Source organism: Topomyia yanbarensis, chromosome 3 (assembly GCF_030247195.1).
Source record: "Topomyia yanbarensis strain Yona2022 chromosome 3, ASM3024719v1, whole genome shotgun sequence".
In the NCBI taxonomy this organism is placed as follows: Eukaryota; Metazoa; Arthropoda; class Insecta; order Diptera; family Culicidae; genus Topomyia; species Topomyia yanbarensis.
In genome coordinates, this window is record NC_080672.1 from 55,495,079 (window position 1) to 55,523,001 (window position 27,923).

General features: G+C 38.9%; 2 protein-coding genes across 6 annotated transcripts; both read left to right on the forward strand.

Annotated features, from left to right (window-relative positions):
- Nucleotides 1–6,582: 6,582 nt before the first annotated feature.
- On the forward strand, nucleotides 6,583–16,694 carry LOC131691238 (zinc finger protein 91-like). Its single transcript, XM_058977479.1, has 3 exons — nucleotides 6,583–6,712; nucleotides 10,093–10,225; nucleotides 14,404–16,694. The coding sequence occupies exon 3, from the start codon at nucleotides 14,425–14,427 to the stop codon at nucleotides 16,633–16,635; it is 2,211 nt and encodes a 736-aa protein (XP_058833462.1). The 5' UTR covers nucleotides 6,583–6,712; nucleotides 10,093–10,225; nucleotides 14,404–14,424; the 3' UTR covers nucleotides 16,636–16,694.
- A 2,614-nt stretch (nucleotides 16,695–19,308) lies between these two features.
- Nucleotides 19,309–26,537, forward strand: LOC131693737 (zinc finger protein 93-like). Of its 5 annotated transcripts, none has more exons than XM_058981851.1 (3): nucleotides 22,339–22,560; nucleotides 22,914–23,148; nucleotides 25,038–26,537. In XM_058981851.1, exon 3 carries the CDS (start codon nucleotides 25,053–25,055, stop codon nucleotides 26,463–26,465), a length of 1,413 nt encoding a protein of 470 aa, XP_058837834.1. In that variant the 5' UTR covers nucleotides 22,339–22,560; nucleotides 22,914–23,148; nucleotides 25,038–25,052; the 3' UTR covers nucleotides 26,466–26,537. The 5 variants fall into 5 exon arrangements, with proteins under 5 accessions (XP_058837836.1, XP_058837834.1, XP_058837835.1 ...); XM_058981852.1 differs by having other exon boundaries at nucleotides 22,339–22,466; XM_058981853.1 differs by lacking the exons at nucleotides 22,339–22,560; nucleotides 22,914–23,148 and adding an exon at nucleotides 19,309–19,550.
- The last annotated feature ends 1,386 nt before the right edge of the window (nucleotides 26,538–27,923 follow it).

Here is a 27,923-nt window from a genome sequence, read left to right on the forward strand (position 1 = left end):
ACTTTGACAATCAATCTGACAATATTTATACAATATCTGACAAGGCTGTGGCCCAACCAGCGAATCACGACTGTATTACATAAGTTAAAATTATTCGTTGTCTTATCAGACCAGGAGAAATTGATATAAAACACGGAGATCGCCCCCAACCGGAGTCTGTAGGTCAAATCCGGAGGGATGGCAACCCTAATTGAACATGTCAAACGTAGAAAAACTCTAGAAAGAGAACTGCGGAGACTCCATTTTGGATCGATTGGATTCGCGTTTAGCTGTCAAAAAACGAATCCAATCGAATATTAGGTCTGTTCCAGTACCAGGAGAAACTGGAAGTACTCCGGAGAAAAGCGTTCCTGTACTCTCTTCTTCTCTTTTTTCTTATGGTAGCAAACCGGAGTAAAAAGGAGCAAAGATTTTTTGCTCCTGTTAATGTAGAATACATTTAAGGTTTCAATATAGGGGTCCCGTTTCAAAATATCGGCTGCGGCGCCGCGTCAGATTTTGAACGTTAATAACTTTTATCATACTTAACAGAATGATTTGATTTTTAGGCCAATTTGTTGCAAATATGTTCCTCTATGCTGTATTAAAATTTGAAGTATGTATAACATGTACTAATAACAAAAAAAATGTGTTTTGAAAAATCTTTCGAAAACGACTCGGAAAAGTGAAAATTTTCAGCCCATCCCGCACAGAGCCGTCGTTATGGTAGACCAACCGAACAATAAAATAATGAAAAGTTTATATATAGGTCCACTACATGTTTGTTCGTATGGTTATTCGCATTGGGTTGCTTGACGAGAGCACTTGGTGGGGGAAAGACGGCATATTCCTTTGGTTAGGCCATTAGAAGCCGGACGGAAAGGAAAGGCTCATGCACGGCACGAGAACGAGCGAGAAAGCGATAGTAGTGCATATTAGCGCGATTATATAAATATCTGTCGGTCGGTTTTTCTCATCATTCGTATTCGTTCAAGCACTAGCAAGCAGGCAGTCCGAAGAAAAGCAGTTGGCGATGACGACGGCGGAAAAAGTGCCCCAGCTACTGGTGACTCATCGCAACCCGATCAGGAACTGTCGCCCTGCAAGAATTTCGCCCCAACTAAAGGGCAACAGAGTAGGCTATCGTTCCAGCGTCTGGGTCGTGAGATTGTGCAGGACTGCAAAGTCGAGCTACGCTTACAAAGCTCAGTCGTAATGATGCCCCGAGAAGCCAACGATGCCTACTTGGTCGGTTTGTTCGAGAATGCAAAATAGTGCTTTCTAGCTCACCGTGTCCGCGGGGAGTGCATCTGAATTATGCTCCCGCAATAAAACAATAAACGGTTCTTTACAGGACCAATTAATTGTGTTCTAATAAGAGTTAAATTGTAATTTACATTTTATGGTGTATAACAAATAATTTTCAGAAAGCAATATAAGAAATACGATGTGTGGAAAGAAAGAGAATTTAAATTATCCTCTCTCGCTCGTTTTCGTGCACTGCTTTTCCATTCCTTTCTGCTGCTACTACCATCATAACTAAAACGAATGTGCGTGTTCCCCCACCATCTCATGACCAGTGTTGCCACAATTGCATGTCGCTATTACAATTTGAATTATTTTATTGATCCTCTCTAGTATTGATAAAATATAGAACGTGCAAAGTACACTAGTCGCATGCTTTTATTCGAACTTTTTGGCAGCCTCCGTTGATTAACTGCATAAATCGATTTGTTTGGTCAGCTCCTTGCTAGTAGCAAACTAAATAGCCTTTATCAGCGCTAACAAATAACACGAAAGAATTTAAATTTGTGAAAATCTTCTCCTTCCTTCTTTTCAAATCTGCAACATTCTTTGAAAATATTGTTGGAATGTTGTTATTGAAAAACTGAACATGCAAGTTTGCTAGCACTGGCCACTAGATTGAAGGCGATGGAAAGACAGAATATTCGTTTTGGTTATGCTAGTATTGGTAGCCGAACGGAAAGGAAAGGCACAGGAATGGCACGAAAACGAGCGGGAGAGCGATAGTAGTGCTTTCTCGTGTTTTCATATATGAATATTGGTCGGTCGGTTTTTCTCATCATTCGTATTCGTTCAAGCACTAGCAAGCAGCCAGTCCACCGGAGGAAAGCAGTTGGCGATGATGACGGTCCGCAAAAGTGCCCCAGCTACTGGTGGCCCATCGCAACCAACTACCGATCAGGAACTGTCGCCATGCTAGTATTTCGCCCCAACTAAAGGGCAACGGAGCAACTAATCCGCTGGCTAACATTCCAGCGCCTGGTTCGTAAGGTTGTGTATTACTTCAAAGTCGAGCTACGCTTACAAAACTCAGTCGTAATGAAGCCAGTGCCTACTTGGTCGGTTTGTGGGAGTGGGCGTAAATTACAATAAAAGCAACGGTTCTTTTCAGGACCAATCAATTGTGTTCTAGTGAGAGTTAAACTGAAACTTTCATTTTAAGGTGTGTAGCAAATTTTCAACAAGCAACATAATACGTTGGGTGGAAAGAAGTAGCTTGCACACGGAACAAAAATTTAAATTATCCTCTCGCTCGTTTCGTGCACTGCTTTTCCATGCCTTTCTACTGTTATAAGTATTACCAAAACGAATGTGTTGTTGCATGTGTTTAAGATAAACGTTGAAGTCGCATGCTTCTATTCAAGCTTTTTGGCAGCCCCCGTGAACTAACTGCATTAAATGATTTTTTTGTGCAGCTCCGTGCTAGTAGCAAACAAAATGGCCCTACCAGTGTCTGATTCGTGAGATTGTGCCGGATTTCAAAGTCGAGCTAAGCTTATAAAGTTCAGCCGTAATGGTACCCGAAGAAGCCAGTCTTGTCGTTTTGTTCGAGGCTACAAAACAGTTCGCCAGGCACGTAACTATCATGCCAAAAATATCCAACGATCCAGCGCATCACCATCAACACCAACGCCGATACCAAAGGTTCTTTTCAGAATCACCATTATTACCATAGAGAATTATTTGAAAATTTCCCATTCAAAGGTGATTCTGTTGAATATTATTAGATTTAAATTAACGTCTCGAATTGAAATCACGACGCTCCGGTTATGTGACAGACATTACCCACCCATCTTTTTTATTGTGACCACGACTAACGGTTTAATATAGACACCCCATTTCAATATTTCTGAAGGAACAGAAGGTCGAGTTTTGAAAGTTTGTAACTTTCATTGTACTTAACCAAATTACACAATGTTCGCACTAATGATTCAGAAATATGATCAGGAATCTTCTGTTAGATTTGTAAGTATGTATAATTTACATGAATAAAGAAAAATTGATTTTCAGGAATCAATTATTATCTGTTCTTCCATTGGCCAGTACTACGCGACTTTCTCATGCTAACAATTAATTTCATCGTTAGCCATCTCCCTCACCAAGGCCAACAACGCCAACAAAACCGGTCCTTTTCAGGACCACCATCATTTTTGTAAAGAATAATTTGAAATATTCCTCGCCCAAATCAGCTTTTGTCCGAAAATCCTAATGAGTATCAACATATTTGAAGAACCTGTTCCTTATGTATTCTACATCTCTCCGGTTATGTCGCAGACATTACCCACCCATCTTTTTACTCCGGAGTGACTTCCGTGTACTGGAACAAACCTATCATGAACGCTCTTGACTGGCAAAACGACCAATCAGAAGCTGGTTCAATATTGAGGTTAGGACTGGATCATATTGGCTACGCGATTGTCTTCTCTTCTCTTAGGCAAATAGTCCCCCGTTAGCCAGCAACTTTCCCTTTTTGACTGGGAATGTTCTCTATAAGCTGTGGTAACTGCCAAAGAGAATAGTGTGAAGCCAAAAATACCTTATTGAGCAGAACAATCGTGCAATAAAAATTAACATTACTCATGCCTGAGTTGGAGGAGATATTACATCCATCAAAAAAGAAATTAGAATTTTCGTCATAATTTAGTTCAATCGTGATTGTATAATGCATTCTAGAGTATGTGTATTAGTAAAGGCAAGCTTTCAAATTATTTCATCTCATTTCTCTTTCGAAATGCACATCATTTGATAAACAAATTCAACGATTACCATACACGGAAAAATAAAAAAACCCACAGAATATGTTCTTTTAACTAAAATTTAGGTAGTTTTGAGTCTTGCGTCGCTTTCGCACTTATTAGTGTTGTCGCAAAAACAAAGAGAGAGATTCGACTAAGTCGAGGCCTTCCACGGAATAAGGTACTTTTGAGTTGTTTGAGGTATACTCAAAATTAGGTAGATTCAACGTAAATTTAGGCATATTTAACTCAAGATTGAGTATAAAAAACCTGTCAATGAGTTGTGGTTTTTGCCGTGGTTAAAGGGAAACTACCTTCAACATGGTTTACCTAATTTTACCTCATTCCACGATACCCCGAGATTGAGTCAAAAGAGCTCAACTTTTGGTAGTTTTTCGTATCCGTGTACGGTTTATTTTAAAAATATAATAGGAGTCATTTAAAATGCTGCCTATGGAAGCGGTTGCCAAAATTCTACCTACTCAAAAAGGGCAAGTTGCTGGCTAACGGGGGACTATTTGCCAACTCGGATGCGCTAATTTCCCTTCAACTTGCCAGCAAATTGCTGGCAATTAGGGGGCTATTTCAAATCCAACATTTGGGCGGTTCGCCGCTATCATTTTTTGCCGCTCTATCCGCCCACAAATCGCCTCCAAATCGCCAAGTGAAAGCGCCATTTAATCGCACTTAATAGGGATCTTTAATTTGGAAAAAATTGTGCCAGTTTTTCATATGTATTGGTAGCGGGTGTCCTTACGAGTACACTCATATCATTCTTAAACCTTAATTATTCTTTTATGATTTTTAAATTAAAAAAAACCAAATTAAACTCAACCAGCAAACTGACAGTTGTCCTACTAAATGACGTATCTGCAAATATCTCGTTCGCCTCATTGTTAACCGGGACAGCACCCCACACAGCATGATCTGGTACTTTGTCAATCCGCTAGCAACCTGCCATCCCAAGTTTCATCTGCAAACTATGGTAGATCTGATAAGGCAACCTATAGGGTCGTGCAAGTCGCATGGGTTTGGATGTGTTATTGTCCTAAAAGGAAACAAACTAAAAAATGTTTTTTTCAATAGTTTCGGGCCAAAAAATTGAAAAAGGACTGAGATATTAACTCACGGTACTAATCTGCATCAGAATATGCCTTAACCCGCACACCCATAAATATCCCTATTGCCTAATATGAAAATTTAAAAAAAATACTTATTTTCTACTCATATAAACTTATCACTACACTAGGTAATCACCACCAAATTACAGGAAGAACCAATGGTGAAATTAGTATTGCACACCAAAACTTACCACAATCTGACGCTCATTAAGATTTTAGGTCAGAGATCTTGTTCCACTATACTTACACACGATTCCACAATTTCCCACATCCGTTGGTTAAATGAAGTGCACTAGACAAACTAAGTACAAGTGAGAACACACCAATTGTTCAAAAAACAATTTTAAGCTTAAGCCAAACATGAACCGCCATGTTTGAAAAACGTGAAAAACAACCAAGTCCATTTCAGCCGCCAGAAAATTTGTCTAAGTATTGAAATTGCCTTTAAATCGCATTCGCAAATTGCATTTGTTCCGAGGGGTACAATTAGCACAGGCGAGTTGAGTCAAACGTCAAACTTTTTAAATCGCTTGACCATGTTTGTCCGCTTTTTTTTGACAGGGCATGTTCGTCCGCATTTTTTTGGCCGGGTAGTGTTGAAATCATCCTAAAGGGAGTGTTGCCGTTTTGACCGATTTTCACTATTCGTCACTCTCCCTATTCTCTCTGGTAAAGGCTAGTTTACAGTTCGGGAAATGGGTCACGGGATTTGATCAGGAAAAATTTCCCGCAGTGATCTCTCCAAACTCAAACCAAAAATTCTGCTGCTTCTGAAAAATACAAACAGTATCAAACTTGCAGCGAATTGCAAACCTTATAGAAAATGCTATTTTCCCCTTCGGAAACAATTTGTGTTGAATTGTTTCCGGCCGGATTTCTGTGTGGCGAGTTTTAAAATCCCGTGATGTTTCTAACAGTTGGGTTTACACTTCAGGAAAACTGTCATTTTTGTGTAGACTCATTTCCCGTCACGGGATTTGAAATCCCGAGCTCCATTTAAAATACACAGGGATCCAAATCCCGTGACACGTTTTCCGAACTGTAAACTGGCCTTAACCAGCGATGCCACATGTTTTTTGAAATGTCTGTAGAAGAATAACTAAAATGTCTGTAAAAGTCTGTAGATGGTTGTGTAAATCGTAGTTACAATAAAATTTTACTTTAAAAATAGATTGAAAGTAGAATTCTATTGTGAATGAATCACTCGTATTCAAAAACAGTTATTCTAGCGCAATTTTACTAAGCATTATTACCCTTTTAAAAGTCTGTAGATCTCTGGCTACGTCTGTAGAAGACATCAAAAGTCTGTAAAATACAGACATATCTGTAAATCTGGCATCGCTGGCCTTAACTGCCATCACCGTAGAACCTACCGCATTGCTCCGAACTGTCACACAACCACATATACATAATGCAATGTTCGATTGAGCATACCACAATATGGAAGGACCTTGGTCGTGATTCTGTTGGTAAACGTAATAAACATTGGTTGAAGTCAGCGAAGGGATGCTGAGAATAAAATCTTTACACCAAAAGTAACGGAGTGCCGAGTGAATTGTGCTTAATTCAATGGTAAATATACTGCTGCATGCTTTGTTTGTCTAATTTCTGATGAGCTAAATTGTTTTTGAGGCTTACGCTGTTTAATTTTCTTGAACGCGAAACGGCGTAGCGTTCAATCACCAATTCTCGAGTACTTTTTCAAATGGACGTAAGTAACATTGAGAGCCTCTCTTTGTTTACTTTCTCTTTCGTTTATTACGACGTTATTACAACACTTTGTACTAATTTTCCAGTACATATTGAAAGCCGACGGTTTTTACTACAATATTATGCAAAGAGTAGAGTAGTAAATGTTGAAATGGCCGAGTAATGAACAGAAGAGAAAGACCTCAAAGAGAATCTCATTGTTACTTACGTCCATTTGAAAAAGTACTCGAGAATTGACTAATCCATGTGCAGTTGTGTTGGTGCGAGATTGAGGTTGAATCGGGTGTAATTTTCGCCAAATGAGGTTAAATCAGATGGCGAATCGTAACCATAGCGTTTTATGTATGTTGTCCATACACATTGGAACTGTGTTGGTGTCCTAGACGTCAAATAAGTCAATTGCCAGAGTTCGCGTTAAAAAAGAAATGGTGCCGAAGTATTCCGTGAGGAAAACGAAAAAAAAATGCACTGCAAAAAACGGTTAGGTATTTTGTAAGGAAAACAAATCCAACTCTGGTTTGACTTGGTTGTAAATGAGCTGTCAGGAATCTTATGGCGATTTCGCTTGAACCCGAAAATAAGTCAGGTTCTAACCCCAACCGCTGTCAGTTCATACATTTTGACAGCAGTTGGGGTTAGAAACTGATTCAGTTTCGCTTCAAACAAAAACCACATTAATGTACGTAAACGTTACACGACACAAATAATGCATCTTTACCTGGTGCAAAATAATAAACAAAGACGGAAAAAGCAAATGGGATTATGTTCAACAAAGAAACTGCATTAGACTGGCCAACAAGAGCTCAATTGTGCCTTTCACAACCAAAGGCGATTCACACCCGCTGGAATCGATTCAAAATAGCAAAAGGAATGAAAATACTCAACCTTATTCTTGTTAGCGATAAACGATTCGAACGAATAGTAAGCTCATTTGATTTTGCTGTCGTAAACGGGAATACAAACCACTTTCGAACGAATCTCGCATTCGTCGTAAACAAGAATAAGAGTGATTACTTATTGGATTCATCCGCAAAAATCAGAACAAGCACCAGGCAAATGTACGCGAAGAATCAGAGGTTTTTAGATTTATATACCCACACACAATCCGGCTCGGCAATTTCCCAATAGCCGTATAGTCAGCAAATTTAGAAACTGAAACATCAGTAAAGTGAAATTTGTTTGCTGATTTTCGGTGGAATGTTTTCCGAGTTTCAGCTATCAAACGTCACTTTTACTGAGATCTCAGCTGTTGAGATTTCGGAAAAAGATGCGAAAAGGCTGAGATTCGGCAGAAAAAATTAAGTAGTTGTTACCCAGTCAAAAAGGGCAAGTTGCTGGCTAGCGGGGGGCTATTTGCCAACTCGGATGCGCTAATTGCCCTACAATATGCCAGCAATTTGCTGGCAATTAGGGGGCTATTTTATATGCAACATTTGGGCGATTTGCCGCCGTCATTTTTTTGCCGCTCTACCCGCCCTTAAATCGCCCAGGGAACGCGCCATTTAATCGCCCTTAATTGCCTGATATGAAAATTAAAAATAATAATTATTTTCGGATTCACTATCTATTCACATAAATTTATCGGTACACTAGGTAATCACCACCAGACTATAGGAAGAATCGATGGTGAAATTCGTATTGCACACCAAAACTTACCACAATCTGACTTTCATTTAGACTCAGAGATCTTGTTCCACAATACTTACACACGATTCCACAATTTTCCACATTCGTTGGCTAAATGAAGTGCACTAAACAAACAAAATACAAGCGGGAACACGCCAATTGTTTAAAAAAAAAAACAATTTTAAACTTAAGCCAAACATGAACCGCCATGTTTGAAAAACGCAAAAAACAACCACGTCCATTTCAGCCGCCAGAAAATTTGTCTAAGTATTGAAATTGCCTTTAAATCGCATTTGTAAATTGCATTTGTTCCTATGGGCAATTAGCACAGGCGAGTTGAGTCAAACGTCAAACTTTTTAAATCGCCTGACCATGTTCGTCCGCATTTTTTTTGACAGGGTAGCACTGTTTGGTACACATTTTATTTATTGATATGACCTTGTGCTTTATTATACACTCTTAATATGATCCTAGTTTTTGGCCTTATTCCCTAGAGTATTAGGTTTGAAAACTTAATGTAACTAACGAGGCAAATTATAGCTTTCTAACACTGCGGAGTCGAAAAGGTTAGGTCTAAAAAAATGACTTGTTCGCTAACTTATTCTTTCGCTAATTAATGCAAATGTTCAAGCTCTAGCTTAATAAATTCTATGTCGTCGTGAGTAAGAACTTTATATGTACGATTAGAAAAACCAATCCGAAGATATGATTTCATACTTGTGCGAATATTTTTTGGAGCCACAAAAAAAAATATTTTCGGTCGCAAACTCGTCGAACAGCTTGTTCAACGCTTCCGTCTCCACCCGAATAGAAATGTACAGTAACAAAACCATGATTTTCACTGTGACTACAATAATTTTACAATAATTTACAGTAAGTTTTAGTGTTTTGCTACAATATAAAAACAATAAACTTTAACTTTTTTACAGTAAATTTCAATGTAAAATAGACTTTTACAGTGAAAAAGGAGGGTGGTTATGTATCTTAACATTAAAAAAATCAATTTTTCTCCATACATTTTCTTCTCGAAAACAGTAAAATTTAATGTGAATGCACTGTATCAGATTTTTGCTGAACAGTGAAATTTATTGTTACATGAAATTTTATTGTAAATCTACTGTGAGAACTTGGCATCGAACAATGTTGAAACAGTAATAACTATAATATGTATTGTTTTATGATCGTTTGTAGGGTAGATGCTATTGTAAAATTCTATCCGGGCATCGTCATTATCTTCGCCGGACGGCCGCTACCGGCCTTCCGCTCTACGCTCAAGGATGCCAGGATCTGGTATACTGTACTCACGGGCACGTCTTTCGTCTCGAAAGTGTTCTACCGTAAACTTTTCACGATGACCATGCGTTTCGTAAAACCGTACAACACGCTCTCGGAGTGCTTGCTTTTTCGATGCCATCTTTGATTGAACTGACAGCACCCGATCGAAAAGAAACATGCCACCCATTTTAAGGGAGTCCAGAGAGCAATTTTCTTGGAGAGATAAAAATTTATACGCTTTACTTCAATTACAGAAACGTATAGAAATCATTCTAATTGTTTATTGAACACCCGTTATAAATAACGCATTTATAATATTGGTCATGTTGTTTCTATTTTAGGTACATTTTAGGTGAATTGCAACCGAATCTGACGAAAGCAGTAGCAAAGAAAGTACTGGAAACAGTCCCTTATCCATCAGAATCTTTCCGATATCGGTCAACACATATCGGCCCAGCAGGGATAATTGGTCAAGTGAGTTTATTTTAAGTTTTCAATAAATACCCGTTCTTTGCTTATCGTCGTTGTCGTGCTAGCTTATGACAAATACCATTTTGAGTTGAACTGAGTTAGCTATGTCACGTTACTTGCCTGAAAAATCTACAAATTGGCGTTTTGGGAATTTAGAAATTCTGCTTGATTACAGAGATATAGCGAAAGACGTGACGAGAAATTGTAAGTTTTTTGATTGGGGTGTGACGGTATTGCAAACATCAAGCATATTGCGTGCATCAGTTCTAAATAACCTGACACGCTAAATACGCATTACGCCTCGATAGTAGTGCATCGAGGAGACCGAGGGGGCTTGTCGCCCTTTTTATGTTTTGTTTTTTTCATACCCTCCATCAGCCCTAACAAACGATCAACCACAAGCCTTTGCGCGCTGGTGTGGTCGACGTGGATTGAGTTTCGCTGTGGGCTGTGTTTGCAGACATTGTTCCACATTTTAATGGTGGTGTTGGTAGACGGGGCTCGCAGTGGGCGTCGTGTTGTGCCGATTTATCGGTCGGCTTCGTCATCATGCACAAGATATAATTAAAGGAATGTATGGAAATAGAAGCCTAATAGAGGTTGTTTTGTATTAATTGTAGTCTTAAGAAATAGTGCACAATTTAAGTGCTAGTCTATATGTGTATGTGTTCTTCTGAGCGTTTGGGACATCTGAGTCAGGGAATGTACGCAGAAACGGCGTATATGATAGAATTGTGGTGTTCAATTTGTGCATTCGATTTATTAATTCGAAGAGATCAGATTGGATAAAATAAGATACAATTAATTTACCGGTGAACATTCATGCCCGGTCAACATAGCTTGATGAACAGAAAACAATTGTCGTTAATAGTAAATAAACATAATTTGCTGGCGTTTAGACGAGTTAAACTAGTTTGATTGTATGTTACATGTGTTCTTTTCATCTAGTTACTATGTTTATGTTTATTTCCTTCACCAACAGGCCTCTTGGCCCCAATGGTGGTTGCTTAAACTAATTACATTTTAAAATTGCCAACATTTTTGCTTTTATCGCATTCCGCGTCCGGTTGAAGTCAAAAATTCGTTGGAGTCCGGTAACCCTATGGTTGGTTCTCCTGAACGGAACTCGCAGAAGAGAGTTATTACGTAGAGCTCGAACGTGGGCTAGAAGATCCAGACGTCCGAGGGTTGTAGGGCAATCCACTCTGTCAGAGAGTAAGTCCGAGACGAACAGGGCTCGAGAGCAGTCCCTCCGAATGCTGAGTGTATCGAGGTATGTATGCCGAAGGGCGAAGCGTATGAACCTGCGTTGGACAGCCTCGATTCTGTCAATCCCGTTCTGGTAGTACGGATTGCAAACAACAGAACAATATTCTAACGTTGTGCGGACCAGCGCACAGTAAAGCGATTTAAGATAATATACGTCCCTGAAGTTTTTCGCTATTCGGAAGATGAACCCAAGCTGTTGTGATGCCTTATCCACGATGTATGAAGTATGTGGTTTGAATGTTAGTGCCGAATCCACGATGACTCCGAGATCTTTGATGTGAGAGTGTCTTGGAATACTCGAGCCGAAGAAATGGTAGTTATGGATGGCGTTTCCGCGCGAACGTAACGATTGAGCATTTGCTCGGGTTTAAAACCATTCTGTTTAGATCACACCACGTACTAAAGCTGTCCAGTTCCCTCCGAAGAAGCTCGGCATCGGTTTTATCCCGTACTTGTTGAAAAATTTTCATGTCGGCGAAAGAAAGGCGGGGTCCTTGTAATGTGATATTGACGTCATTAAAGTAGAGGAGGAATATTACTGGATATGAAGTTCAAAGTACTGACGTCTATGCCTTTTTTAACAAGCGGAATAACCTTTATCTCCTCGTTACAATTTAGTCCTTCTTTAGACATTTTTTCGACAGTCTGCTAACGCTGGGATGAAAGGATTATTTTTAAGTGGAATTCTTGCGAAGATTATGTGAAAATCACATAAATAACATAAGAAATACCATTGACTAAGATTTCCAAATGAATTACACGTGAATATCGATTAGTTTTACCTATAGATGTAATGGGTAGAAGAATCGGCGAAATCAATTGTTTTACATATGGATATGCACTGTATGTTTTTCACATGAATGTTATGTGCAAAGTTCATACAACAGCATGGTAACCAAAATTCAATGGTAAAACATATCGTATTCATGTGAAAGTAGTATGAATATAATTTGAAAATGCACATGAACTGCGTTTTAATATATTTTCATGTGAAATTCGAAGGGAAATCATTTGATTTGTTTTTCAACTTGCAAGTGCACTTGAAATTGATGTTAAATTTTCTTTGGTTTTATAGTGTGATTTTTTATCAGTGTGCCAAGTCTCTGTGAAGAATATATTCTCATTCAAAGAGAATAGTGAAAGAGACGCAGAGTGAAAATCAGTCAAAACGGCAACACTCCCTTTACGATGATTTCAACACTAGAATTTGGCAACCGTTTCCAAAGGCAGCACTTTAAATGACTCCTATTATATTTTGAAAACAAACCTTTTGTCAATCGTTGAATTTGTATATCAAACGATGTGCATTTCGAAACAAAGAGATGAAATAATTCTAAAACTTGTTTTTACTCATACATAGACTCTAGAATGCACCTTACAATCACGATTGCACTAAATTCTGACGAAAATTCAATTTTTTTTGATAGATTTACAATACTTATCTCCTCCAACTCAGGCATGAGTAATGTTTATTTACATTGCACGACTGGTCTGCTCAATAAGGTATTTTTGGCTTCACAATCACACTATTCGTCTCTTTTCCTATTCTCTTTGTTCTCATTTATTTAAGTTTAAAGTATAGGTGTCGTGGTGTACTGACAGTGTTGGAAGAAATAATGAATTTCTGCATTTGGATTGAACCATAAGTTTTAAAATCGTTATAGGGTGAAGTGCCTATTTTCACCATACTAAGGAGGGCGCCTCACTGATTCATTAATTATTCGGCCTACAAACAATGGAATGCGAACAAATTGGCATCAATACCCACACTATCAGGGTGGGTTGCTGGCGAGTTACGGCGGGTTGCCTAGAACAATGTTTCAATAGCCTACCGCTCGCCAGCATGTATTTTAACACGCCTAGCCGCCATTTCGTTTACTGGGTAGCTTTGCTTCGTTGGTAAGTACCAACATAATAACATACATGCGCTGAAAATAGTGAAATTCTCGTGTTTGAGCGCAACGAAAACACGAATCGAGTGCCCCTATTGTTGCGCTACCATTTGACTCAAGGCGTTAAACAAAGATGGCAGACACTGCTCTAACCAACGGCTTCAAATGGGTAGCGTGATAATAGAAACATAGCGATAATGGGCTCATCACCCTAACTATTTTTTGAAAACTCGTAGCTAGTTTCCGTCTTCGACAAAGTTGTTAACCAAGGTTTGAATTATCGTTTTATAAAACTGGTTTTTCATATTGAGTAAAAAAGCGATATTTATTAACGTAAATGCAAAATATTTGATTTCCCCATATAAAATCCCACACAAACTTTGAACGCAATGCACAAACCTGGGAAGCAACCGACCGCTCCCAAACTTTGTACAGGCATTTGGGATCACAAAAGGAACTCAAAAAGTGCTGTGCTGAAAAATGTCATTTTCGAGCCACTCTAATGACCAAACTAGAATAGTAATTGAATACTAAAACACAGAGAACAGACGTCCATCTTCAGCATTCAACTTGTGTAAAATCTCTAACGGTTTCGAAGGTAGTTTGGATATCTAAACCAGGTGCGCTACTGTCGTCATGTTTTTTTTGTGGCTGAGTGCGGCAGAATTGACAGCGGTTATTCCTCTACCCAGTCAAACTAGTCCGGAACCGATTCGGACTTCCAGCATGAATTCCAGCTCAAATGCGTCAACCGATACAGTCGGAATCGGTTGTTTTCTTTGAGCTAGATTCCATGCTGAATCCATCCAGGATTTCGAACCGGTTCCGGAATCGATTTGACGGATAGTTGGGATAGGTTGGTGTGGCGGCGCAAGTGTTTTTCGTATATTAATTCAAATGTTTACACACGTTTTTTAAATATTTTTGTTCGATCATGGATGTCTGTTCTCTGTGGCTAAAATATTTAAAAACAGTTAGCGTTATGGCAGAGGACTTACTGAACTTTGTTGAACATTTTAGGTGTCCAGCTGCAGCACAATCATGGAGCACCAAAATACAAAACCTAATGAGGAGATCAAACTAGAAGAACCCGTCGAATTCAATACCTCTCTACAGTTAAAGGTGGAAGAAATCGAGATCATAGGTACACTGCCTGAAATAGAGCCCGGACAGCCGCCAGCAGATGCCGCTAGCCATCAATGTGAATTTTGTGACAAACATTTCCAATCTATTAACCTGCTCAACCAGCATCAATTTAATCATCCTTACATATGCGATTTGTGTGGAAAAGAATATCGTACGCGTAATGTTATCAGAGACCATATGAAATGGCATAGGGAAAAGTCTCACAAATGTGATGTTTGTGAGAAGGCATTTCACGCAGTCGGTCTGCTCACTAGACATAAGAAAACCCACATTTCTAAATCATCCCTTAGCTGCCCAGATCCTTACATATGTGATTTGTGTGGTAAAAAATATCGTGAGCTCAATCAAATCAGAATTCATATGAGGGTTCATAGAGAAAAACCTCACAAATGCAATTTGTGTGAGAAGGCATTTTTCACAGAAAGAGATCTTAATGAACATAAAAATCTTCACTCGAACGATAAACCATACAACTGTAAATTGTGTGGAAAGGCATTTCACATGCAGACTCAGCTACGAAGCCATACGATTAATCACTCGAGTGAGAAACATTTCAATTGTAATGTGTGCGGCAAAGCATTCGCTATGTCCTGGAATATCGCGATCCAAAATGGAATAGACATGAACACGGACAAACTTACTGCGTGTAGCGAACATGAATCTTTTCGCCTAATTAATACAACATGTGATATATGTGGAAAAGAATGTCGTACGTTCGTACAGCTGAAAGTACATCTGAATGCTCACACTGTAAAATCCCATAAATGTGACGTGTGTGAGGAAGGCTTTGGTTCTATTCAGCGACTCAAAGAACATAAAAGAATTCACTCAAATGAAGAATCATATGTGTGTGAATTATGTGGAAAAGTATTTCGCATGCGAAGCCAGCTGAAAACTCACAAGCTTACCCACTCCAATGAGAAACCATTCAAGTGTGAAGCGTGTGACAAATGCTTTACTATGCGCTATCAACTAAGACAGCATCAGCGTGTGCATACAGATATGAAGTACAAATGCGAGAAGTGTGGTAAAGAATTTAAATTGTTGAATACCTTAGAACAGCACTGGACTATTCACACAAACGAAAAACCGTACGTATGCAATGTGTGCGGTAAAGCATTTCGCCTCAAAGCTGGTCTCAAAATTCACATGTACAGTCACACAAATGAAAAACCATACAAATGTGACGTTTGTGGCAAAGACTTTGCTGTGAGAGGCGCTTTTAACGTACATATGCGGATACACACAAAAGAAACACCGCACAAATGTGAAGTGTGTGGAATGGAATTTAGTGGAAAATACCTCCTCCGAAATCATATGTATCTTCACACGCACGAAAAACCACACAAATGTGAGGTATGCGGACAAGGATTTCGCCTAAAGTGCACCCTCAAAAAACATACATATGTGCACTCAAAAGAGAAACGGTTTAAATGTGAACTATGTGGAAAAGGATATCGTGTATGGGATCATCTCAAAACGCACATGTATATTCACACAAACGAAAAACCTTACAAATGTGACGTATGTGGAAAGCATTTCCGTTCTAAACCGAACCTCCAACTCCATATGTTTGTTCACTCGAAAGAAAAACCTCACGAATGTGAAGTATGTGGATTAACTTTTAGCTCTAAAAGAGCCCTCACACAACATGCAAAGACTCACACAGACCTAAAACCGCACAAATGTGACATATGTGGGAAAGAGTTTCGTGTAAAGTACTGCCTCAAAACTCATATGTATTTTCACACAAACGAATATCCTTACAAGTGCGAAGTGTGTGGAAAAAAATTTCGTGAGAATCATCTCCTCAAAACCCATACTATTTTGCACACAAACGAGAAACCATATAAATGTGAAGTGTGTGGAAAAGAACTGCGCGCAAAACCCTGCCTCAGATCCCATATGTATATACACAGGAACGAATATCCTTACAAATGCCAAGTGTGTGGAAAGCAATTTCGTCAGGGTCATCTCCTCAAAACCCATAGGTATGTTCACACAAATGAAAAACCGTACGCATGTGAAGTGTGTGGAAAAGGATTTTATCATCTCAATACCTTCAAAAGTCACAAGCCATGTAAGAGTCAGAAGTCCCTTCCTTGAAGATTCTTGATACTACCGCGTAATTGTATGAGTTTTTAAAATATAAAGCAGGAAATGTTTGTGTTTGTTTTATGTGTTTACTGTGAACCGACCTTCCACTAGACTCACAGTTGATAGACCTTTAAAAACCATACTACCATCAGCATGCAGCCATCACACCATTGCTTTTTAGACCCACCACCAGATGCCATCAACTGAAAGGGGGTAGCGGTAGGCGAAGAAACGGGTGGGGTGGCGATCAACCTGATTGGGTAGCTCGCTGCGCGTTATATACCATAGACGGGGGCAATTAACTTGACCAAAAGGGTATGACCGAGTCTGCTCTAGCTCGCTTCGACTATCATACAAGGGGAAAGGTCGATCACTTATCCGGAAAGTGTCGAACAGTCAAGCTGATTAAAGTGCAGCTATTGCATACGTGAAATTTAAATCGTGAGGAGCTCAAATGGACAACAGGTAAAGTCCCAAGATAAAGTCATTCCCCAGTCCTAAGACAGGATTCGAACCTACAACCACAGAGTAACAGACATAACACAGCAGACATTCTTCGACCATTTTAACGGTCACTTTAAACTTTTTTAGTTGGAACTGTGGCCGCATTTGAGATTATGGCGCCACTAGTATATGCGCAAGTATACGGGGGATAGATCACTAGCGAAAAATTGTTCTTGAGTCCGAGGGATAACCCTTTGGCAAATGAGTGGTTGGGACCGTGTATAAAAGGTGGAGCTAGTGTTCTAGTAAAATTCGCCGTTCGATAGTTTTCGAAGGAATTTCCTCATAGTGTTATGTCTGTTAGTCTGTGCTACAACCCTGGGTACTCCGGCCTAATGCACTGACCTGGGCTATGATGACGTCCCAAAAGAACACATGGTTATCGCCTTGGTTTGGTGACAGTGATCGTACCACTTACCTTTTAAGCGAAATCACACACAACTGCTGCCGGCCACGTAATCTTCACATAAGGGATCATCCATAAATGACGTAGCATTTTTGAGTGGTCTTTAACACCCCCCTCCCCCCTCGTAGAATTTCGTCACAAAGACCTCTAAATATTACGTAGCTTGACCAGCCCAGGCTGGTAATTACGTAGCTTGACGGTAACCCTTGTCACCGTAAAAAATAAAAAAAACGATATCAGATGAAACGGGTAAGGCTGTCGTGACATCAGGTTAATCCCTATTCCTCTATAAAAAAGCTACGTTGCATGACATGACCCCCTACCACCCTGTCGTCACACATCATCACAAAATACAAAACTCACTCCTCCCATATATAATGCTATGTCATTTATGGATGGTCCCTAATTGCTTCCATTTAAGGGATATTTTCCTCGCAGGATGCCACCAAAAAACTGCAATTGATCATGTCAGGTGCCGGAGCCAATCGATCATTACGTCACATAATGTTTGCTTTTCGGATCCATACACGCAGAATTTTATTTATGCATCGATAGCATACTTTTCTATCTGCCTCTCGTTTCTTCGGCTGTAAATTTTATGCATTGGACATATTCGGTCTATCCACTCATTGAATGCTTACTAGAAGTATATGCATGAAAATACATAAAAATCACAGCAGAAGAAAAGAGACGGGAATAGAAAGTATGCTAACTATGTATATTTATGTTTCTCAGTGTATGGAGAAGGTATTGCGGTTATGATATTGTATTATTTCTTCGGCTCATCAGAATCGGGCACTAACTTAGTGACAGCACAGAGAACAGACATCCATGATCGAAACAAATATTTAAAAAAACGTGTGTTAACATTTAAATTAATATTCGATAAACACTAGCGCCGCCACACCAACCTATCCTAACTATCCGTCAAATCTATTCCGGAACCGGTTCGAAATCCTGAATGGATTCAGTATGGAATCTTGCTCAAAAAGACAACCGATTCCGTCTCTATCGGTTGATGCATTTGAGCTGGAATTCATGCTGGAAGTCCGAACCGGTTCCGGACTAGTTTGACTGGGTAGAGAAATAACCGCTGTCAATTCTGTCGAACTCAGCCACAAAAAACATGACAGTAGCGCACCTGGTTTGGATATCCCAACTACCTTAGAAAACGTTAGAGATTTTACACAAGTTGAATGCTGAAGATGGACGTCTGTTCTCTGTGGTGACAGTATGAAGCTAGCGCCGGATTGACACTAACTTCAAAGTGTAGCGATACTAGCAACACGGCTTCTATAAACATTAAAATTAATCTTATCATTTGCGCATAACGGTGTATTTTCTCTTTCCTTTTTCTACTCCCCACTGAGACGTCCAAAAAATTGTTTCAAAATCGTTCAACACAGGTCCAACGATGGACGTTTGTTGAACGGTAATTTGGACGTTGTCCAAATTGGTCCAACGAACGTCCTTCATTGGACGATTTTGAAACCAACCGTTCTTAGAGGGTCCCTGTATCACTCTGAACAAAACGAGGGTCTGCCCCGAAGGGAAAAAGAGCGTGTCCGGATAAGAATAAGAAGAGTGACAGATTTGACAAACGCAAAACAGATTCAAGATAATCTGCATAAGGTGTATGCATGTGTGTACAATAATATTTTTGGTGGCAAACGCTTTGAGAGGCTGAAAGCACTAGTTTCTATATTCAAAACATTGTTTTAATTAATTTCGTTTTTATCAACCACTTTTTTGAGAAGTGAATCAGTATTTACGCAATGTCGATCTTGCCAATCGTAAAACCAAAACTCTTGCTTTACGTATGCCTATACCTTATCTGGTACCATCTTGGGTTTTCACGTTATTTGCAGTTTGACAAGACCAAAATTTGACAAGACCATAATTTGATGTTGGAACGGTCTATCCCTGAGAATGATCATAGGAAGGGCAATCCCTCGGAACAAAAAGCATAAGATTAAAAGCCAACAAGTTTCAACCTAGGGGCAGATCACTCTAGGTATGTATAACAAATTTTGCATCAAAAAAGAATGCATTTTTTATTTTTGCAAAAAAAAAATGCATTTTTTATTTTTGGCTCAACTTTTCACTCTCGCAGAAATGTTTATTTAACAAACGTCCTACGCTGATCCACTTTGTTCGACGTTTTGTTTCTTGAACGGCTAGTTGTCAGAGATGCCAGGTACTTTTTTCAAATGTCTGCAATAATAATTTTAAAAGTCTGGGAAGAACAAAAAATGTCAGAAAAGCTAGTGTAACCAAAAGCCCTTATATTCAAAAATCTGTAAATATCTGCAACCAAAGTAAAAAATCTGTAAATATCTGCGTCATCGAAAAAATCTGCAGCTTAAATTAAAAGTCTGCGAATTTGCAGACTTGTCTGCAAATCTGGCATCTCTCAGTTGTTTTGTAGGGTTTTGACGTCTTGCACGCTACGCAATATATTGCGAATTTTACCCCCGAATAGACTCACAGCAAAATAATTTTGTCACACGAAATATTAGGTTTGTTCCAGTACCAGGAGAAACTGGAAGTACTCCGGAGCAAACAGGTAGAAAATCGTTCCTGTACTATCTTCTTCTCTTTTTTCTTCTTCTGGTGGCAAACCGGAGTGAAAAGGAGCAAGAATTTTTTGCTCCGGAGCAACAGGGAGTAACTTCCATGTACTGGAACAAACCTATTGGCGATTTGCGGCAAAACCAAAATTAGTCATGCGACACCTATGATTCAGCTCATGAACTGGCAAAGTGATACAGTTTGCTTTTTTTCACCCGCAAGTGAGTCGTAGTTTACTACTAAAACTTCATTTTCTTTTCGGAAAAAGCTTACCACTGCCAAAATATGAATGAAACGAGTAAGAAATTTAGTTTTATTTGCAACTATTCTGAAATAACAGCCATTTGCAACTATTTTTCTCATACATTTCTTCGAAATGTAATCGGGGTATTATTGTGGTTATAAAAAATCGTTCTGTAAATAGAGTTTCAACTCTAAACCGAGACCCAATCAGTTCCAATGCCAAACTCCTTCATATTTTGGACTACGTAGGAGATTCGGCTATGTATGATACAAAGCTCCTATTAGCCGGATATATTTTTCCTCGCGTGATCTGGAGAGTTTCATGAATTTACACCATCTCATAAAGGTTTAGCTTAACTTAAGAGGAATTGGCGATTCTACGTTGAAACCGCTCGCAGATAGCGCTGGAAGGAAAGTGTTGCTGATTTTATTGTTCTGTCATAGTGCATATATTTTCTGTAAACATTGGTAAAAAATGACTTTTAAACACCAAATTACCGATCAATTTGTTGATAATTGTTTATGAAAATGGAGGAAAATCATCATTTTATCAGATGATGAGTAAACATCTTGCGAAAAGAGTGTAAAACATAGTGGTTTCTAATATTATTCGCAGAGCTATATGCGCGCTGTTTCGAAATGTAATTTGTTGAGCACCGTAGCCGCCGCAACAGCATTTCCCGTTGGTCCTAAGTTAAGCTAAACCTTCATGAGTTGGTGTAAATTCATGAAACTCTCCAGATCACGCGAGGAAAGAATATATCCGGCTAATAGGAAAGTGTCAGCTTTGTATCATGCACAGCCGATCCTTCTCTCCGATAGTCTTCACTGAATCTCCTACGTAGTTCAAAATATAAAGGAGTTTGACATTGGTGCTGATTGGGTCTCGGTTTCGAGTTGGAACTTTATTTATGGAACGATTTTTTATAACCACAATAATACCCCGATTACATTTCGAAGAAATGTATGAGTGAAATAGTTGCAAATGGCTGTAATTTCAGAATAATTGCAAATAAAACTAAATTTCTTACTCGTTTCATTCATATTTTGGCAGTGGTAAGCTTTTTCCGAGAAGATAATGAAGATTTTGTTGTAAGCTACGACTCACTTACGGGTGAAAAAAAGCAAACTGTATCACTTTGCCAGTTCATGAGCTGAATCATAGGCTTCGCATGACTAATTTTGGCTTTGCCGCAAATCGCCAATGGGAAATGATGTTGCGGCGGCTACGGTGCTCGACAAATTACATTTCGGAACAGCACACATATAGCTTTGTGAATAATATTAGAAATCACCACGTTTTACACTCTTTTCGCAAGATGTTTACTCTTCATCTTATAAAATGATGGTTTTCCTTCTTTTTCATAAACAATTATCAACAAATTGTTCGGTGATTTGGTGTTTAAAAGTTATTTTTTACCAATGTTTACAGAAAATATATGCACTATGACAGAACAGAATGAAATCAGCAACACTTTGCTTCCTGCGCTATCTGTGAGCGGTTTCAACAACGACACTAAATGCTTTTTTTATCACTTTATGCGCCCTACAAGTTCAAAGCTCTGAATATATTTTCAACTTTTCAACTGATTTCATTTAACTTCTCTATTGAAAGTGTCATTTTGGAAGTCACACTGGTTGCTTTGGGATTGTTTATTTTTTTCGTGCTACTAACACAACCAAATCGCTTTATCTGCCAGATCTTTAAATTTGTTACATTGCTTCTATATCTCTGTAGCAGTACGAGACATGTGTAAGCACGTTTGTTGACAGTTACTATAGACTTATCCAGCTGCGTTGGTATTGTGCCGTTTTGACGTTTAAATTGGGAGGAAAACAAATCATTTGCACTGCGAATTGGGAGGAAAACAAACCGCTTGTGGGCTTAAGGGGAGGACGGTAGTATAAAAATGCGAGATCTCAGTGTGCGTATTTTAAACGTCAGATATCTCAATGAGTTTATTTGTTTGTTTTATTGTCCCGTTAGCACGAGTTCCTCGAGTTGATTTTGTCCACTTCGTTAGATGTTGTGTGTCCGCAAGCTTAACCCTCAAAGAGGAGATACAGAAAAACCTACACTGTTGTACTTGAGGATAAAATACGGAACCTTATGGCGGTATGCTTCTAAAATCTCAATTTTTATTGACAAAAGAATTAGCACCGAAAAAAGTTCTTTTGCTTGAGATATCAGAAATCAGTATAATTTAAAGGTAATAAAATTATGTACGACTTGTACCTGAAACTAGTATTAACAATTATCTGTTTATAATTTTTAACGTGGTTCAAGTGAAAAAAGATGACAAAAACTTAGTTTTATACTTCAAATGTTGGATCTGGGCCATTTCGCCTAGCGTCGCTACGCCAACTGGATCATTTCGCCTAATTTAGTTTTAATTGAATGAGTGTAGTGAAAGGAATTTCAATAGTTAAATATTGTTATGAGTGAATCGGTATTTTAATTTGGTCTCATTTAAAGATCTATAGAATTATAAACTTTAAGAATAATGATCTATCTAATTAGCGACAATGTTGTTAAGCATCTCAGTTTTTTTATATATCTCAGATCGTGCTGCCTAAATGGTGCCACATCGCTTTTCTTCCCGTGCTGTCTAATATCTTTTCGCTCGGACCTAAACTAATTCGATATCTTATGTTTGAGTAAGACGGACAAACGAGTGGATCACATATTTGCTTGCGAGGCTTCGGTTCCGGCTTTACGCCGCTTCGGCTCCTTGGTCTCGGTTATACGACCGAACCGCACCACACTGGCTTCGTTGTATACACTTATCCAAGTAACAGTAAGCATTAATCTATCCAATATCGATTCTAAATAGTATGTAAGTTTTCTTCCCGTTTTGAATAACTATACTATATTACTATACAATAGACTGCATGCATGCGTGCATTTTCGGACCATATCCCGGTCAGCGTGGCAAGCAGAAAGTTAGCAAAAGTTGAGCAAAGCAACCCCCCAGTGAGCAAATTTTCTGGCAGAGACCGCTCTGCTAAATTTCTGTAAATCTTGGTTTGGCAGCCCTGTCAGATTTCTACGCGTATCCTGTCGGGTTAGTTGAGCTAGGGCGAATTCGGTTTCGCTCGCGTTTTCTGGCAAATTTTGACAGGAACCGAGCTAAACCCTGGCATAACTCGGACATAAACTATGCAAAGATCCTGGCAATTCCTACCTGGTAGAATTCAGCACGAATCGAGCAAAACATCTGACAAAGATGTGGCAGGAAGCGTGCAGAGAACTTTGCCGTACATTTCTGGCTCGATTCTGGATAGAAGTGAGCAGCATCGGTTGGTTTAACCGCTTCTGTCAGAAATGGTTGTTGCATTTGAGCGAATTCGTTGCCAGAATTCTCACACAAATCGCGCAAAATACTCGCAGAAACGCTGCCAGAATCAATTTCGCTTTGCTCAACTTTCTGCTTGCCACGCTGACCGGGAAAATTGATGCTGGCAGAGTTTCTGCGAGCATTTTGTGCGAGAATTCTGGCAACGAATTCGCTCAAATGCAACAACCGTTTCTGACAGAATTAAACCAACCGATGCTGCTCACTTTTATCCAGAATTCAGTCAGAAATGTACGGCAAGATCTCTGCACGCTTCATGCTACATCTTTGTCAGATGTTTTGCTCGATTCGTGCTAAACTCTACCAGGTAGGAATTGCCAGGATCTTTACACAGTTTATGTCCGAGTTATGCCACCGGGCGAAACCGAGTTCGCCCTAGCTCAGCTAACCCGACAAGATACGCGCAGAAATCTGACAGGGCTGCCAAACCAAGACTTACAGAAATCTAGCAGAGCGGTCTCTGCTCACTGGGATTTCGTGCGCAAAGACAGATGGAAATCCTCATTTTGTAGGAATATATAAAATTCCATCAACGGCTGGATTTGTCGTTAGCTTCTGCCGATAGGCTTTGAGGGCAGACATCAACATACCCCTCCATAGCTCCTTCACTGCCAACTGTCTGGTGGCGACTGAGTTAGGAAATGGGGCAAACAGTGATAATAAATATCTCAAGCCTTGCGCGCAGTCCACTGGACCTAAAAATAGATAACGAGAGATTTGGCCCGATCGGTGAGAGGGAGAGGTGACGATCTGCGCATAGGAGACACTGGGGGTCCATAGGTCAATTAGGAGGTATTGAAGGCTTGCAGCGGTGATCACAAAAACTGTTGGGAACATGTGATGGCATCATCACAGTTCCTCGATGGCGGAGTGGTTAACGCACCCAACTAGAGACTGGGAGATCGCAGGTTCGATTCCTGCTTATCTTTTCTCAGTGTTTCCAATAAAGGTGCATTTTCACTGTTTCTTCATTCTCACCGTTCCGGTCATTCTTTCTCTGTCTGTTTTCCAGTGGACACGTTCATAAAAAATCCTTAAGAAAGGAAAAAACAAAGACTCACGTCCAAACAAGGAATATACAAAGAAGTTCGCTTTCCTATCCCAAAATACCTATAATTTTGAATTTTACCCAGATACTGATTTTTATGAGATCTTGAATAATAAACGCATTTAACACCTTCGCCGCGCATTACGGAAGTTCGCCTTTTCATTATTCCACAAACAATTAACAACTTTGCGTTATTTACGTCCAAAAGAAAAAGAATATTGCGTTAGCTACTAAATTATTTCTGAAACGAAGGAGACTTAACGCACTTTGTTAAACATTTTAGGTGCCCAGCTACAAGATGGTCATGGAGCTACAAAATCCAAAACCTAATAAGGAGAAAAGAGAAACCATCGAATTTATCATCTTTCCTTCGTTAAAGGTAGAAAAAATCGAAATAATGATATCAAATGCCGTTAGCCATCGATGTGAGATTTGTGATAAAGAATTCCCATCTAACTCTAAGCTTGCCCATCATCAGTGGAATCACCCTTATATATGCGACTTGTGTGGAGGAGAATATCGTGAGCTCGCTCATATCAGATATCATATGCAATTTCACAGGCAAAAATCTTACAAATGTGACGTATGTGAGATGCTTTTTGCCACAGAATTACAGCTCAATCGACATAAGAAAACTCACGCTCGTAAACGACGCGGTAGCTGCACAGGTCCCTTCATGTGTGATTTGTGTGGAAGAAAATATCGTAAGCTCAATCACATAAGAACCCATATGATATTTCACATGGAAAAATCTCACAAATGTGACGTGTGTGAGAAAAGATTCGCCATAGTCGACCATCTCAACGAACATAAGAAATCCCATTTGAACGATAAACCTCACATATGTAAATTGTGTGGGAAGGCATTTCATATGAGCCATCTGCTAAAAAGGCACACATATGTTCACTCGAGTGAGAAACAATTCAATTGTAATGTGTGTGGAAAAGTATTCGCTATGTCCTGGAGTTTTGCGATCCACAGTGGAATAGACATGAACACGAACGAACTTTCTTCGTGTAGCAAACATGAATCCCTTCGTCTAATTAGTACAGTCTGTGATATATGCGGAAAAGAATATCGTACACTTGAAGAGCTAAAAAGGCACAAGAAAGCTCACAATGTGAAATCTCACAAATGTGACGTGTGTGACAAAGCTTTTGGTAGCATTGGCCGACTCAATGAACATAAGAAAACTCACTCGAATGAAAGATCATATGTGTGTGAGTCATGTGGAAAGGGATTTCGCACGCGGAGCCAGCTTAATGCTCACACGCTTACACACTCCAAAGAGAAACCTTTCAAGTGTGAAGTATGTGATAAAAGTTATCATCAGCTCTCTCAACTGAACTCACATGCAGTTGTGCACACGGATCATGTAAAGTACAAATGCGAAATATGTGGTAAAGGATTTGAATTCTTGCATGCCTTAGAACCCCACTGGACTCTTCATACCAACGAAAAACTACATACGTGTGAAGTGTGTGGAAAGGCGTTTCGTCTCAAAAATGGTCTGAGCAAACACATGCTTATTCACACAAATAAGAATCAGCACAAATGTGAAGTGTGTGGTAAAGGATTTTGCGTAAAATATGCTCTGAAAATACATATGAAGGTTCACGCAAATGAAAAACCGCACAAATGTAAAATGTGCGGAAAAGCATTTGGTCATCCCTTTTCCCTCGCCCGTCATAAATTAGTTCACTCTTGGTAAAAAATGAACAAATGTGACATGTGTTAATCTATTTACGCCGAAATGACATTGTTAAGTAGCAGGTGTATCGACCTAACCGTAAATCTTGAGCGTTTTTTCAAAACGTCATATCTGCAATGAGTTACTCTCTTTATTTACTTTCTCTTTCCATTTTTACGGCGTCACTATAACACTTTTCACTTATTTTACACTACAGATCGAAAGACGGTGGTTTTAACTAGCATATTATGCAATGAGTTGAGGGATAAATGTTAAAGTGACCGAATTATTAACAGAAGAGAAAGTAAACAAAGAGAGTAACTCATTGCAGATATGACGTTTTGAAAAAACGCTCAAGAAATGTGTTTTACATCCCAAGGTGATCTAAACTAGAAAAACTAGAACAGTGGTTTTCAACCTTTTCCGTTCCATGTGCCCCTTTCCGAATATTGATTCTTATGATGTACTCCGTTCGGAAAATTGCCCTCATATTTGACAAGTGCTGGTCCTTTTGTTTACAGTTTGGACTTAAAAAAATTGGATTCCTTTAAAATAAGTTTAGTGCTATCAATTAATACCCAAGTAATCTTACCGCAAAACTATTTTCAGAGAACACTAGGAGTAATTGATAAAATATTAATTAGTTCAAATGCTCGTAAAATTATGCTCGTGAAATTATGCTATGTACATTTTAAATGTGTTCAGAATACTTTCTAAAACATAAAAAAAACATAAAAGCCAACAGCCAGAAAACATTTGAAGTTTGGCAAAGGGTTAAAAGTAAACGGTTAATGTGCTATACAGTGAAAGTAAAGTGCCAATGATCTTTTTTGAGCAAAAATCCGCTGAAATCAAGTAAAATCTCCAGAAATTATTGCATGTTATCAAAATATAGATCAAACTACAACGAATGTGTGCATTGTTTTGACAAAATTCGCCTTCGTTTTCAAATAGCAGATTGAAATATGTTAGCAAAATTTCAAACCCATTTTACTCGATTCCGTCATTTTATTTATTGGCCCTTTTCAAAAAAAAAGGCGTGATGTATACTTCCAAAACATATGATTCCCAATATATTTTAAATACTTCCCAATATATCATTTGGTATTTCAAAAATACTGGAAAAATTCCAGCATCGCTTCTACATGTAACATTGTGTGCCACACCTTTTTATGTAACGTAATTTTTCTACACGTTTGATGCGTGTGTCATGTAAAAACTGAGAAAAGAAATTAATACGCCTTTTCGATTTCTTGACTGTGCCATACACCATCATAATCGTCGTTTTGAAATTTGTGTTGTGGGATACGTCAAGTCAGATTAGACTGTTTATAATTTCTGAAAGCAGTTATGTCGTTTGGTTTTTACGATTCTTTGAACGTTATTTTTATCAAATTTGAATATCTTATCCTGTATTATCGGTTTTATCGAAAAAAGATGACATTCGCCCTCGTACACACCTGCACTTGAATAGAAATG

What these genes read in the sequence shown, in the direction of transcription:
- LOC131691238 (XM_058977479.1), top strand. Translation starts at nt 14,425, where the DNA reads ATGGAGCACCAAAATACAAAACCTAATGAGGAGATCAAACTAGAAGAA.